General features: G+C 41.0%; 1 protein-coding gene across 2 annotated transcripts in view; it reads left to right on the forward strand.

The window, feature by feature from the left end:
• The window catches only part of ubac2 (UBA domain containing 2), a 250,361-nt gene that overhangs the window by 147,318 nt on the left and 86,882 nt on the right, over positions 1-16,161 (forward strand). For both annotated transcript variants that reach the window (XM_072578035.1, XM_072578036.1), the window contains exon 6: positions 5,378-5,425. In XM_072578035.1, the coding sequence (XP_072434136.1) occupies positions 5,378-5,425 (48 nt within the window). The remainder of the gene's footprint in view (positions 1-5,377; positions 5,426-16,161) is intronic.

The following is a 16,161-nucleotide window of genomic DNA, read 5'->3' on the forward strand; positions in this document are numbered from 1 at the left end:
AAGTACATTAGTAAGGTTAGGAATATGGGATTCAGGATGAGCTTACCAATTGGTGCATTATTGACTTAACGACAGGAGTTAGAGAGTGATGGTGGCGGGTTGTTTTTTGGAGTGGAGATCTGTCACCAATGTGTCCCACAGGGATCGGTTTTGCGTCCTCTTATTTATGTGACTAATTTGGATGAAAATATAGAAGGCATGTTCAGTAAGTTTGGGACCACACCAAAATTGGTGGCATAATAGACAGTAAAGAAGGTTTTCTATGATTGCAAAAGGATCTTGATCAAATGGGTCAACAGGCTGAAAAATGGCAGATGGAGTTCAATCTGAATGTATGCGAGGCATTGCATTTTGGTTTAACAAATAAGGGTAGGCGTATACAATTAATGGTCGGACCTAGGGTAGTGTTGTAGGACAGAGGGATCTGCGGTGCAGGCACGTAATTCTTTAAAGTTTGCATTATATATAGACAGGGTAGTTAAAAAGGCTTTTGGCAAGCTTGCCTTCATTGCTCAGTCCTTTGAGTATAGAAGTTGTAAAGTCATGTTGAGGTTTTACAAGATGTTGGTGAGGCCTCTTTTGGAATACTGTGTCCAGTTCTGGTCACCCTGTTATAGGAAGGTTTAGTACGAAGCCAAAGAGGGTTCAGTGGTGATTTACCTGGATGTTGCTGGGTATGTAAAGTTTGAGTTATAGAGAAAGACTGGATAGGCTGAGACTTTTCTCACTGGAGTGTAGGAGGATGAGAGACGACCTGAGAGAAGTTTATAAAATAATGACAAATATAGGTAGAGTTGATGGTGGTAGTCTTTCCCTTAGGATGTGAGATTTCAAGAGTATGGGGCATATTTTTAAGGTAAGAGGAGAGAGATTTTAAAAAGACAGAAGGGGAAAACTCTTTACACGGCTGGTGGTTCACATGTGGAATGAACATCCTGAGGAACTGGTGGATGTGGGTACAATATCAGCGTTTAGAAGACATTTGGATAATTACATGAATAGGAAAAGTTTGGAGGGATATGGGCCAGGAGCAGGCAAGTGGGACTAATTTAATTTGGGATTATGTTTGACATGGACTGGTTGGACCAAAGGATCTGTTTCCATGTATGGCTCTGTGACTTTATGATCTATTGATCCTATACTGGTTTACGAGAACAATCCTGTTAGTTCCATTCCTCCAGCCTATCCTGTCATTTGTCAGATTTATTTTCCTTGAATACCCATTTAGTTTCAGTCTGAAATTAATAATTATCCCCATTTCTACCATTGTCATTGAAGCAGGGGCTTCCAAATCATTACCACATGTTGAAAAACGAAAGTTCTTCCTCACATTCTCCTCCCATCTCTTTACCAAACCTCCAATCAATGTCATGTGTTCCTTGTTGCAATTACTAATGGAAAGTATTTCTTGTCTACCTGAGCTAAACCTGTCATAATCTTGTACATTTCTATTTAATCTAACCTCAACTTCCTTTGTTTCATGGAAAGCCGCAGTAGTTCCTTCCGTAACGTATAGCAGCTAAATTCCCTTATCTTTGGAACCATTCCAGTAACACTCTTGTGGAACCTTTCAAGGACTCTCACATTCTTGCTGAAGTGCAGTGACCAGAACCGATTGTGTTTCTCTATTTGTGACCTCACCAGAGCTTGATCAATATTCAGTTTCTTGCCTGATTTTCTACTCAGTATTTCTATTGATAAACTCCAAGATCCAATTAAGTTTGGTAATCCTTCTTTCAGGAGAAAGTGAGGACTGCAGATGCTGGAGATCAGAGCTGAAAATGTGTTGCTGGAAAAGCGCAGCAGCATCCAAGGAGCAGGAGAATCAACGTCTCGGGCATGAGCCCTTCCTCAGGAATGATTCCTGAAGAAGGCTCATGCCCGAAACGTCGATTCTCCTGCTCCTTGGATGCTGCCTGACCTGCTGCGCTTTTCCAACAACACATTTTCAGCTCTAATCCTTCTTTCAGCATGTCCTACCACTTTCAACAATCAATGCAATTTTGCTCTGGTCCCTCAGTCCCTGACCAGTCTTTAGAACATGTAATTGAATCTATTTTGCCCCTCCCTATCCTTACTGCCAAAATGCATCAATTCATACTTCTCTGATTAAAATGCATCTTCCACTTACATTAAAATAAAATACTACAAATGCTGGAAATCTGACATAAAATGCTAGAGAAATTCAACAGGTCTGGCAGAGTCTATGGTGAGAGAAACAGAGTTAATGTGTTAAGTAAATTATTATTCTTCAAAGGAGGTAGTAATATTATAGGTTTACTTTTCATTGAAAGAGGACAAATGGAGAAAGAATAAAAGGTGAGGTGTGGGATAAAAGGTGGCGAGGAGATTGAAAGATGAAGATATCATGGAGCAAAAGTCAAAGAGAATGATAATGGTCATAGTTTAAAAAGAAACAGAATTTGTCCAGAGTGAGTGTAAATGAAAGATGAGCCAAAGGCTCTGTCTGAAAATAAAAGCATGAGAAACAAGATTAAAACTGGCAAATGACCAAAAGAAATGGGGGCAGCATTCATGGTGTAAGATTGTTGAACTCAGTGTGGAGTCCAGAAGGCTGTAAAATGTTTGCAAGAATTAGAAGGTACTCCATCAAGACAGCATCACTACATTCTCTTCATCAGCCCTTTCTGTTACTTCATCAAAAAATTCAATTAGATTATCTCAGTCTTTTGAGGGATGACAGTGGCATAGTGGTAATATCACTGAATTAGTAATCCAGAGGCCTAGGTTATTGCTTTGAGGACATAGGTTCAAATCCCACCATAGGAAATAGATGTAATTTATATCTAGAATTGAAAAGTGAATTAACAAGCTGACCTCAATAATGGATACAATAAAACCATTATCAATAGTAGTAAACAGTTGTCTAGTTCACTAATATCCTTTTAGGGAAAGAAATCCGCTATCCTAACGTGGTCTGTATTATCCACAGGAGATTATGACAATCCCTTCCCACTTTAGTACCTGGGATGCAAACTATCCGGATTAAGTTGCTTATCTTCTCTAGCATAACTCTCACTTCCAATATATCCAGTTCATCAATCTTCAGTTTATTGATTACCTCTACCAACTCCACTTCTATGAATATTTGTTGGGATCATCTTCCTCAGTCAGCACCAAAGTTCCTGCAAAGTACTTTATTAAGTGTTCATTCTTTGCCTTGCTTCTCTCAACATAAGTTCCCTGCTTTGTTCTTAAAGGCCCCCAGAACATGCTTATTGCCTGCTTACCATATACACAGCAACAAAAGGCTTTTGTGTTCCTTTTTACTTCAGGTGCCATTCTGTATTCAAGTGCTCTCTTCCTCAGTCTTATCCTTCTCTCAACGTATTGTATTTGGTTAGTTCTTGCCTGAAAGATTCAGCAAACCAACATCGTACTTCCTTTTTCCTTTGCTTCACTGTGCTCTTAATCACCCCTGCCATGCAAGGAGTCCTGGCATTTCTTTACCTATCCCCTCTGATGGTACGTACCTAGCCTTGATTTGAAAATCTCCTCCTTAAAGGTTACCCTTTGTTTTGTTATAATTTGACCCGGAAGCGATTGGCTAGATCCATTGTCATTTGACTGAAGTTGCCTTTCTTGTAGTTTTGCAGCTTTACTTAAGACTGTTCTTTGCCTTTCTCCATCACCAATGGTGAGTTGGTGATTACTCACAACAACTCATTTCACTTGGCCTCCCTACATTAGTTAGGCCACTTTTGGAATATCGTGTGCAATTCTCGTCTTCTTATCGGAAAGATCTTGTGAAACTTGAAAAGGTTCAGAAAAAGGATGTCGCCTGGGTTGGAGGATTTGAGCTATAGGGAGAGGCTGAACAGGCTGGGACTGTTTTCCCTGGAGCATTGGAGGCTGAGGGGTGACCTAATAGAGGTTTATAAAATCATGAGGAGCATGGACAGGATAAACAGACAAAGTCTCTTCCCTGGGGTGAGGGAGTCCAGAACTAGAGGGCATAGGTTTAGGGTGAGAGAGGAAAGTTATAAAAGAGCCCTAAGGTGTAACTTTTTCATACAGAGGGTGGTATGTGTATGGAATGAGCTGCCAGAGGAAGTGGTGGAGGTTAGTACAATTGCAACATTTAAAAGGCATATGGATGGGTATATGAATAGGATGGGTTTGAACAGATATGGGCCAAGTGCTGGCAGGTGGGACTAGATTGTGTTGGGATATCTGGTCAGCATGGACAAGTTGGACTGAAGGGTCTGTTTCCATGCTGTACATCTCTATGACTCTAAATCATGATTGGGAGGAGCTGGTGTTGGACTGGCATGGACAAAGTTAGAAATCACACAGCACCGGATTATAGTCCATCAGGTTTGTTTAGAAGCACTAGTTTTGAAGAGGCAGCACCTCGAAAGCTAGTGCTTGCAAATAAACCTGTTCGGCTATAACCTGGTGTTGTGTGATTTTTAACTTTGTCCTTTCGGAAGGATGTTATGAAATATGAAAAGGCTCAGAAAAGATTTACAAGGATGTTGCCATGGTTAGAGGTTTTTGAGTTATAGGGAGGGGCTGAACAGATGGGCTTGTTTTCCCTGGACCATCAGTGGCTGAGAGATGACCTTACAGAAATTTATAAAATAAGGGGCCTGGATAGGGTAAATGGACAAGGTCTTTTCCCTGGGGTGGGAGAGTCCAGGACTGCAAGTAACAGCTTTAGGGTGAGGCGGGGGCATAGATTTATAAGGCACCTAGCGGGCAACTAGGATGGTGTAGGTGTGGAATGAGCTGCCAGAGGAAGTGGTGGAGGCTGGTATAATTACAACAATTAAAAGACATCTGACTGGTAATATGAATAGAAGGGATTTAGAGGGATATGGACCAAGTGATGGCAAATGGGACTAGATTAATTTAGGGTATCTTGTTGGTTTGGACGTGCTGGACCGAAGGGTCTGATTCCGTGCTGTGCATTTCTATGACCTCATTGTGAGCAGCAAATCCAGTAACACCACCTTCCTAGTTTCACTGCAGACATGCTGGTCAAGGAGCTTCTTCTGAACACATCTGAAAAATTCCCTCTACGTTTTTCCCTTTTGCTTTAATGCAGTCACTGTCTATATTTGGGTAACTAAAGTCCCCCAACATCATTACTCTAGAGATTTTCCAAATCTCAGTAATTTTGTTTTATGTTACCATGAAGACTAATCTTTTTTTAAATCATGAAATTAATGAAAAATAGACAGTGATTGTTCCTTATTGACATGCATATTTTATTATTTATATCTAGTTGATTTTAGTTCAGATCAGTCCTGATTTTATTGAAGAGCAGTGCAGAGGCTGAATGGCTTGCTCCTGCACTTGATTTGTATGTTTGTATCTGCAGTTACCAATTTGTGTTTTGTTTTGTTTGTAGCTTTTGACATCTAGTACTACTACATGGATTTTGGCCTTTAGTGGATTAGTAAGTACCCTTCTACTTAATATTTTTTGTTTGAAAATAACTCTCTTGCTGTGGTTTAAGTTTTACGTCAATTCATTTGATGGTTGTCAAAATTGATTTGGAGGCTTGATTGATGTACTGTGGTTGCAAGTTCACTGAGTTACATAGAATGCAGAAACGTGATTCAGCCAAACAGATCTATGTCAGTGTTTATAATTGATCCATGCCTGCTCTCACCATATTTCACTGGATTATCAGCTTAGCATTCTTCCTCATATGCTTACCTAGATTCCCCTTAAATTTACTTGCCTCAACCACTCCATATGATAGCAAGTTCCACATTATTGCTAGAATAAAGCAAAGAATGTGGATGCTGCGAATCTGAAAAGAAAACACAAATTGTTATAGAAGCTCAGCAGCTCTGACAGTTTCTATGGAGAGAAAGCAGAGTTAACATTTCAGGTTCTGAAGAAGGGTCACTGGACTTAAAACCTTTTAATTCTGCTTTCTTTCTGCAAATACTGCCAGACCTATTGAGGTTCTCCAGCAATTTCTGTTTTTGTTCCACATTATTACTACTCCTTAGATAAAGTAATTCCTTCTGGATTCCAGCACTGTTTTGGATATGTCAGCATTTTCAATATATGATCAGAAAGTGTATGAACATTATGCTGTTACCAGCAACCATTTGCAAACAAGTGTGCTTGGCCACCTAGGAAATTCCTTGTGTGATTGATGAGCTTGATCCTAGAGCTGCATCTGCAACCACACATTTGGCAGCTGTTTCCAGAAAATAGAAATGATCCTTTGCATTGAGATTACTGGCTTTTCTTTCTCTGATTCATTTTCTATACTTCCTCTTGCTGGCTGGTCTTGTCAAAAGATTTGGCACTTCATACTAGAATTTCTTCCAAGTCAGTTTCTTCTGAATAGGGTATCACATGCATTGACATTTATGTTGCATTTCTTGAGGGAAGCCTTCAGAGAGTCTTTGAAATGCTTCGTTTGACCTCCTCTCACTCGAGTACCTTCCTTGAGTTGAACAAAGATGATTTGCTTTGATAATCGGAACTCAGACATCCTAAGCATGTGGCCAACCCAATGGAGTTGAATTCGGATGACCATTGCCTCAATGCTCATTCTGTTTGCAGCTTCAAGGATGCTGATGTTTGTACACCTGTCCTCCCACCTTGTATGGATGATCCATTTCAAACAGCAATAATGATACTTCTTAAGGATCCTGAGGTAGTGTCCATATGTGGTTCAGAGTCATATAGAAGAGTTGGAAGGATGACTGCTTTATGCACAAGGATTTTAGTCTCAGCGTGAATGTCATAGTCATCAAAGATTCTGAACCTTAGTTTTCCACAGGCAGTGCTTGCAGTTTGGATGAAATGTTGAACCTCCACATCCATGTCAGCCTTGGATAAAAGATAATTTCCAAGTAAGGGAAATGTTTCACGTTTGGGAAGGCTTCTCTACTGATCTTAGTGAAGAGATAACCACAGCTTAACCTGAGGCAGATTGTTGAAGGATTTGAAACTCTTGAAGTTGAGGCTGAGTCCAATTCTTCAATATGACTCCACAAAGGAATTTAGCAGAAATGTTAAATCCTCTTCTGAGAAAGCAGAGGTGGTGATGTTATCTACAGACTGAAGTGCCATAAGCAAGTTTGTTGTTATTTTCTTCTTGGATTTCAATCAGTTGAGGTTGAACAGTTTTCTGTCCATCTTGTAGACAATGTCCATACCACTGGCAAACTTGTTCTTGACAAGATGAAGAATGGTGGTGATGAACGTAGAAAAAAGGGTGTGGTAGATGACTCATCCCTATTTGACCCCTTCTTGACCTGAAAGGATTCTGTTATATTACCATCGGCAAGGACTGTCACAGTATGTTGTCGAGATGGAAATGGAGGATGTTGATGAATTTCACTGGACAGTTGCCCTTTCACAGCATCTTCCTCACTGAGTCAAAGGCCTTTATCAGATTGATGAAGTCCATTGTTGGTGCTGTTCCTGGCATTTCTCTTGCTGCGCAGTGAAAATCATCTATAGTTCTGCAGTTTGGACGGAAGCCACATTGGTTTTTAGCAAGGATTTCCACCAGGATTAGGAAATGGTGCCTAACGAGGATTTGGGTGATGATCTTTCTGGTGATGGAGAGTAGGGGGGTTCCTTAATAGTTTTCCAGTCCACTTTGTCTCCTTTCTTGATGGTGGCATCCTTGAGATTGCCAGGGATTTTATCTTGGTCCCAGATTTTCAGGAACAGTTAATGGAAATGACAGATAAGCTCTACTTCCAAGTTTGAAAATCTCCACTGGAATGCCATTTCTTCCTACTTTTCTATTCTTAATGTGTCTAATGGTGGCTTCAACTTCTGCTACACTGGGTGAGAGTCCAAGAACATCTTTGGGGAGTTTGGGGTTTTGTCAGACATGTCCTTGTCGCCAATTGTATTGGAGATTGAGAGTTCTTTGAAGTATTCTATCCATCAGAGGCTGACATATTCTCTGTCCCTCAGACGTGCTCTATCCTTGCTCTGCTTCAGTTTGAGGCTAAGGGTATTGGGTCTGTATATTGCCTTGGTGACATTGAAGAATCCCCAGATGTTGTGCTTGTCAGCAAGGAGTTGCAGCTCCTTCACTTTCTCAGACCATCATAGAATATACAGTGTAGCTATTCATCCGATCTGATGTGTGCTACTGTTTATACTCCTCATTGTCTGAGCTGCGATCTCCCTTTTTAAAATAAAACCTTCAGTTATCTCAAGAATGTGACTTGAAAGAAGTTCTGGTATTTACACATTAATAAACCAAAACTTGCAACCCATTCGAAAAGATGAAAGACTTAACAACAATCTAGGTTTGTTCAACATATTGCATCAGTTGCATGACCCTGTGATGTTGTGCTACAAATTCTGTCTCTTATGATCCTGCTCCATAGTTACCTGATGAAGGTGCAGCACTTCTAAAGCTAGTATTTCCAAATAAACCTGTTGGACTACAGCCTGGTGTTGTGTGATTTTTAACTTTGTCCACCCCAGTCCAACACCGGCACCTCCATGACATTACACTTCTTATGATCCTTCCTGAATTTTGTTAGTAACAGCCTGGCATTTATGTTCCTTCATTATGGACTCCCCTACCAATTTGAATGCTGTGTTGTTAAATGTATCTTTGTGTTTGTAAACCTCTCTTAGATTTATCTTTTCTATTAGTTTAAAGCATGATAACACCAAGCTGTTGTTCTGCAATATTTTTAACAACAGAACTAGTTTCTTTGAAATATATTAAGGTGATGGGTTTAAATAATATAAATAAAAGGACAAAACTATCAAGGAGCATTTGAAATCCAGCATTCTCATGTTGTAGATGTGTGTCCAATCTTGTGAAATTGTTTTATTTGCAAAAAAAATTTCTGGTTCTCCTTTGTCTGACTTGAATATTACAAGAAAATTGCAGTTACTGCATCACTGGTTTTATTTCCCAATTGAACAATGCTCATTGATAATCATAATAACATTAGATGCTGAACTGAATTTGTTTTAATACTCGTGTCCACTGTACATTCTAGTGAATAGATTCATTAGTCATTCACGATAACCACCTTTTTCAGTGCCTTAATTTTCTGTTACAATGCTGAATTCATATGATACTCTTTTCTAGTATCATAAGATTTAGGAACAGATGCGGGTCATTCAGCCTATCAAATCTACTCTGCCCTTCATTGCTGATCTGATAATCCTCAACTTCACTTTCTTGCTTTTTCTTCAAAATGCTTATTTCCTTCCCTGATCAAGCAGCTGTCTATCTCAGTGTTAAATGTACTTAATAACCCAGCCCCTACAGTCCTCTGTGGCAAAAGATTCCACAAATTCACCACGCTGTGAGAAAAGAAATCCCTCCTCATCTCTATTAAGTTATAAGAGTCAAAAGTGTGGTGCTGGAAAAGCACAGTTAGGCAGCATTCAAGGAGCAGGAGAATCGACGTTTTGAGCATAAGCTCTTCATTATTCTTCTTCCCCTCTATGAAGTGTGCAACCCCTTTTCCTGAGATTATGCTTTCTGGTCCTGGGGTCTCCCACAAGTGGAAACAACCTTTCTGCATCTACTCTGTCACGACCCCTGAAGAATCGTGAATGCATCAGTAAAGTCGCCTCTCATTCTAAACTCGACCCAAAATACTCAACCTCTCCCTGTAAGAGAAAGTGAGGACTGCAGCTGCTGGAGATCAGAGCTTAAAAATGTGTTGCTGGAAAAGCGCAGCAGGTCAGGCAGCATCAAAGGAACAGGAGAACCGACATTTCGGGCATATAGTAGCATTGGGTGGAGAAGCTTCACGAGGTTAATCCTGGATACTGAGGGTCTTACAGGGAGAGCTTAAAAATGTGTTGCTGGAAAAGCGCAGCAGGTCAGGCAGCATCAAAGGAACAGGAGAACCGACATTTCGGGCATGCCCGAAATGTGGATACTCCTGTTCCTTTGCTGCTGCCTGACCTGCTGCGCTTTTCCAGCAACACATTTTTAAGCTCTCCCTGTAAGACCCTCAGTATCCAGGATTAACCTCGTGAAGCTTCTCCACCCAATGCTACTATATATATGGTGCAGTGTTAACAATCCAAAGTGGTACAGGGCTGCTGCAAGGGTATTAGGTGCCTAAGACAGCCTTCAATCTTGTCTCTTACCCGCCCGCCCCCCCCCCCCCCCCAGAAAATAATTGTTATATCTTAGTATGAATAAATATTCTGGATTGATGATTATCGGTTTAGTTTACAAAAAATAATTGTAAAATTGATTCTCACTGTCTTACACTTTCCCCAGGTACCCAAGAAGTACATCTTACACAATGCAGTACAGTGTACATGATGTAATACCAAAGTGTCCTTGCAGCAGTTATTAGATGATTTTATGCACAGTTCTCATAATCAGTAATCTTTGTGGTTGGGTCGGCCAGATTGAATTACATTTTTGATACTGTTCGTTGGTTCCCCATTTTGGAATTGCCATGTTGCTGTACAAATTGTAAAATTGCACATTAACTGAATGAGGAAGATCATGTGAAATTTTGGAAAGGCTGCAATGTAAATAAGTGGATATCTATGCGCATATCTGTACATGTGGATGTATATGAAATTGAGACATTTCATTCCCACTACTGGAAATCTGTGTGTGTATGTACATAATTTCAGGAAGGATTGATTCCTTTTTTCCTTTTCCTCTCCCCCTCCATATTGTTGCTGTAGGCTATCTTCTAGTTTGTCTAGTGATCGTGCTGTCCTGAAGTAGTACGTATGAGATTTTGTAGACAGCAAGTTAACGTCTAGCAGTAGAGGCAAGCATAATAAACTTCATCCAGTATCAATGCATGTATTTGCTTGATATTTTCCTCTCATTGGGAATGCACTGAACTCTGAGCTCGCTATGTTTAGCAAGGAAGTCAAGGATTACAAGCAAAGGCAGAAAAGTGAGGTTCAGAGCACAATCAAATTAACCATAATCTTATCTAATAATGCAGCAGGCTCAGGGCTAATGGCTTATTCCTGCTCCTATTGTGTATAATTTTAATGTTTGCATTGTTATCTTCAGCATCAAGAGCGTTGCACGCCCAGAAATTTTATCATGGTTGAGCAACAGCTGAAGCAACATTTCAAACACTGAGTCTTCATTTCAGCTACCAGCAATTTGGCTGTGTCTTGAGCTCAAAATGCATTCCTGGCACTGGAGTTGCTATCTTTCTCCAGTCATCCAATATGACTGAAGTCTTCATCCTTTGATGCCATTCCAGTAAATCTCCTCTGCAACCTTTCTAAGGCCTTGACGTCCTTCCTAAAATGTGATGCCCAGAACTGACTTTGGTGTTCCAGCCTAATCAATGTTCAGTTTGGAGTAAAATTCTTGCTAATTACCATTGAAGAGCACAGTTCAAATTACAGTGTCTGTCATTTATTAAGATGAATTTCATATTGTCATGGCAAGCAGCGATGAGATTTCTGGTCTTTGAATCCTGCATTGACATCTAGCAGAATACTTATTCAGAAGGGCATAGGCCTGTGTAGACTGACACACGAGAAAAGGAAGAACTGGCAGTGGGGAAAGAGTAGGAATGAGTGGCAATAATTGGCTCTTTCAGAAGACCAGCTCAGGCACTATAGGCTGAGTGGCCTTCCCGTGCACAAGTGATAAGTGAATAATTTTCCCAAATTGTAATTGCTGCAACTTTGGACAACAGATGTTCCCCATAAGAATTACCAATTACAGCTAATGTGTGTGATATTCAGAAACTGGAAGTGCAGACATGATGGATGTTGTTGCTGATTTGATTTCTTGTCGTGTTGTTGTTTGATGAGACCAAGAAGCCTTAATTTCTGATACTGATATTGTTCAGTAATCTTGAACTTGCGATGCTTGTTTCGGGTAGTTGCACATTGCTGTCAGGACGATTGTTGCCTTGGAGATAGATATTTTCAGATTCAGTGGTGATTGTGGTTGAGTGTGGATGTGGACAGGAAGCATTCTGACTGGGAACAGAACATTGTCGTTAGTGACTGACAATATGTTTAATTAAAAAAAAATGAAATTCTGTTTTGTAGAGTCGGTTCTTCAGTAATGCCACAGCTGCTAGGTATTGGAAATTTATAATAATTACATAAAACTCCATGGAAAGTACAGAACAAAAAAAGACTATTTGGACCAACTGTTTATGCCATTGTTCATGCTCTACACATTTCAACTCACTTACATCTCACCCTTTCAACATATTCCTATATATATTCTTTACTTATCATGAGAATCAGAACATTAACTCTGCTTTCTGCCCACAAGTTCTGCCAAACCTGTTTCTATTTATGATTGCATCTGTCCATGGGATAAGCTCATTTTCGTTCACTTGCAACTGCTCTTTCAAAATCTCAATTGTTTAGCCTTCATGCATCCATTCACAATGACGTATCTGCAGCTAATTATCTGCTCAACCACACTTTCCCCTCCATCTTTGATGTCCCAATACACATTAAATCCTTTACTTTTGCTTATTCTAGTCATTTCAGACCAGTTGAGCTCCCTTAAGTCGAAGACTTCCATGAAAATAGCAAATAACATTTTTAACCATTCACTACCAGACCTGCGGGATTGTAAGAGCATAAGAACTAGGAACTGGAGTAGGCAATTCAGCCCCTCAAGCCTCCTGTGTCATTTAATACCCTCATGGTTGATTTTACCTTTCCTGCTGGCTCTCCATAATCCTTCAATTCATTACTACATAAAAATGCATCTATCTCCTCCCTAAATTCACTAAGTGTCCCAGCATCTACCGCACTATAGGATAGTGAATTCCACAGATTCATGACGGTTTGAGAGAAAAAGTAATTTCTTCTCATCTGTTTTAAATCTGTTCCCCCTTATCATAAAACTATGGCTCCTTGTTCTATGTAAACATGAATTGAGTCCTGATGTTTAGATTAGAGTGGTGCTGGGAAAGCACAGCAGATCAGGCAGCATCCGAGGAGCAGGAAAATTGATGTTTCAGGCAAAAGCACTTCATCAGGAATAGAGGCAGGGAGCCTCCAGGGTGGAGAGATAAATTGGGGGGGGACATGCTGAGGAGAAGGTAGCAATAGGGGTGGGGATGGAGGTGATAGGTCAGAGAGGAGGGTGGGGGAAGGTAGTAAAGGGTACAGTAGGTGAATGGAGGTGATAAGTCAGAGGGGAGTGTGGTGGAAGGTAGTAAAGGGAACGATAGGTGAATGGGGGTGGGGATGGAGGTGATGGGTCAGAGGGGAGTGTGGGGGAAGGTAGTAAAGGGTACAATAGGTGAATGGGGGTGGGGATGGAGGTGATGGGTCAGAGGGGAGGGTGGGGGAAGGTAGCAAAGGGTACAATAGGTGAATGGGGGTGGGGATGGAGGTGATAAGTCAGAAGGGAGGGGAGGAGAATGTAGCAAAGGGTATAATAGGTGAATGGGGGTGGGGATGGAGGTGATAGGTCAGAGAGGAGGGTGGGGGAAGGTAGCAAAGGGTACAGTAGGTGAATAGGGGTGGGGATGGAGGTGATTGGTCAGAGGGGAGGGTGGGGGAAGGTAGCAAAGGGTACAATAGGTGAATGGGGGTGGGGATGGAGGTGATAGGTCAGAGGGGAGGGTGGGGGAATGGAGCAAAGAGTACAATAGGTGAATGGGGGTGGGATGGAGGTGATAAGTCAGAGGGGAGGGTGGGGGAATGGAGCATAGAGGGTACAATAGGTGAATGGGGGTGGGGATAGAGGTGATAGGTCAGAGGGGAGGGTGGGGGAATGGAGCAAAGAGGGTGCAATAGGTGGATGGGGGTGGGGATGGCGGTGATAGGTCAGAGGGGAGGGTGGAGTGGATAGGTGGAAAGGGCTTTGGCCTGAAAAATCGATTTTACTGCTCCTCCGATGCTGCCTGACCTGCTATGCTTTTCCAGCACCACTCTAATCTAAAATCTGGTTTCCAGCATCTGCAGTCCTCACTTTTGCCTATGAATTGAGTCCTGCGTATTGCCTGCCAAAAGGGCTCATTGTTCCAGAGTCTTCTTGGAATGCAAAGTTAAACCCTTAAAGTATTTTGTCTTGTGTATTGGTTTGCATAAACTAATATCTGCAGCTTTTCTCTATTTCTTCTCCATGCTCAATTTCAAGTGTAGGGAGACTCAGGGAATTCTTTGTCCTGAAGATTGAACATCATCAAGTGCTTCCAAAACCACTAGGCAAAACTTTCTTTAAAGTTCGGTCCTGCCCTAGCCCAGAACTTGCAACTTTCTCTAGTTCCCTCTTATCTTTTCTACATGCTTTGTTCCTCGTTCATATTGTCCATGAATTCTCCCTCCTGCTGTCTTGTCCTGATTCCAACTTGATTCCTGGACTACTCAACTTCTGTGTTCTACGATCTTATTCTCCACAACCACGTGATGAAGCAGCAGTGCCCTGAACGCTAGTGCTTTCAAATAAAGCTATTGGATTATAACCTGGTGTGTGATTTTTAACAATTCACAATGTATTTCAGTAACTTGTTTTTAAAATTGCAAACATCTTCTTATATAATTTCTTTCGTTAAAAGCATTATCTTTTCAGTCCAAAAACAAAACTAATCTTTGCGTGACTCCACCTTCCAGAGAGATGAAGTGCCATTTCAAAAATTAATTTCATTATAAGATAGATAACAATACATGGACTGAAATACATTCACCCTCCTTCATCCTTATAGATGTATAATACAATGGTTTGTCAACCTTTTCTTAAATTCTTAACTTGTTCTTTAATTTCTACTGCCAGGACAATGTACCTGCTACGGTCCTGGTTTCACATTTTCTGTATGAGGCATGGAAACTCTGAAAAATGTACTGCAGCATGAAAGGAAACTTCCTAATTTTCCAGTTCATTATTTGACTGTGTTTGACCTTTCTGCAACTTTCTCACAAAAATTTATTTCTCATAAATGGGAAATTCCATTATCAATGTGCAGCCAGTCATGTAATCTAAATGTGGGTATGTTCGCTGAGCTGGGAAGTTGGTTTGCAAGCATTTCATCCCATCTTTAGGTGACATCCACAGTGCTGTGGAGCTTCCTGTGAAGTGCTGCTGTCCTGTGTCAGTTGGAATGTATTTGATTTCATTCCCAGTGCTTCCGGTTGCTGGTTCTGGTTGTTCATTGCCGTGGTCGGTATATTGGATCTAGGTCTATGCGTTGTTGATGGAGCCCATGGATGGGTGCCATGCCTCTAGAAACTCTCTGGCTGTCCTCTGTTTGGCTTGACCTATTATTGTTGTGTTGTCCCAGTCGAATTTGTGGTCCTTGTCATCTGTGTGTATGTCTACTAGGGACAGTTTGCCGTGGCGTTTAGTGGCTAGTTGATGTTCATGAAATATGGATTGCTAGTTGTCTGCCTGTTTGTCCGATATAGTGTTTTGTGCATTCCCTGCATGGAATCTTGTACACTACCTTTGTCTTGCACATCATGGGTGTTAGTTCTTTTGATCTGGTGAGTTGTTGTCTGAGCATGGCTGTTGGTTTGTGTGCTGTCATGAATCCAAGTGGTCAGAGAAGTCCAACAGTCAGTTCCGAGACATTTTTTTATACAAGGTAAAGTGGTTAGTAGTTGTGACATGTCTGTGTCGCATTGTTTATCTGCTAGGCATCTGCAGATGAAGTTGCAGGGATATTCACTCTTGGCAAAGAGAAGTAGAGGTGTTTTTCTTCCTCTCTTCACAGATCAGGAGTGCTGCAGTGTGTTGTAGCCCTTTTGAACAGTGTCCTAATGCAGCTTCTCTTGTGTGTGTTTGGATGGTTGCTGTTATAATTCAGGATCTGTTTCGTGTGTATGGCTTTTCTGTACTTTTGTTGTGCATTCCCAGCTTGGCAAATATACCCACAACAACTGCGACCAGCACCCAAGCTACAAATCTTTACACAAACCTTGTACGCTAAATAAAAGTAATGTTAATGTGGAATAAAACACTTAATCTGTATCCAAATGTCTACTTGAAAGCCGAAACAAGAGGTCATTGTTGTACAGTAAGTAGTAGCAGATTTAAAACAGAGATGAGAGGAATTGTTCGTTCAAAGGGTCATGAGTGTGTGGGGTTCACTATCCCAGAGTGTGGTGGATGTCAGGGCACTGCATAAATTTGAGGAGGAGAGAGACAGATTTTTAATTAGTAATATATTAAGTGGTTATGGGAGTGGGAAGGCCAAGATGAAGTCAGCCGTGTTTGTATTAAGTGACACAGCAGGCTCAAGGAGC

Source organism: Chiloscyllium punctatum, chromosome 9 (assembly GCF_047496795.1).
Source record: "Chiloscyllium punctatum isolate Juve2018m chromosome 9, sChiPun1.3, whole genome shotgun sequence".
NCBI classification, from domain to species: domain Eukaryota; kingdom Metazoa; phylum Chordata; class Chondrichthyes; order Orectolobiformes; family Hemiscylliidae; genus Chiloscyllium; species Chiloscyllium punctatum.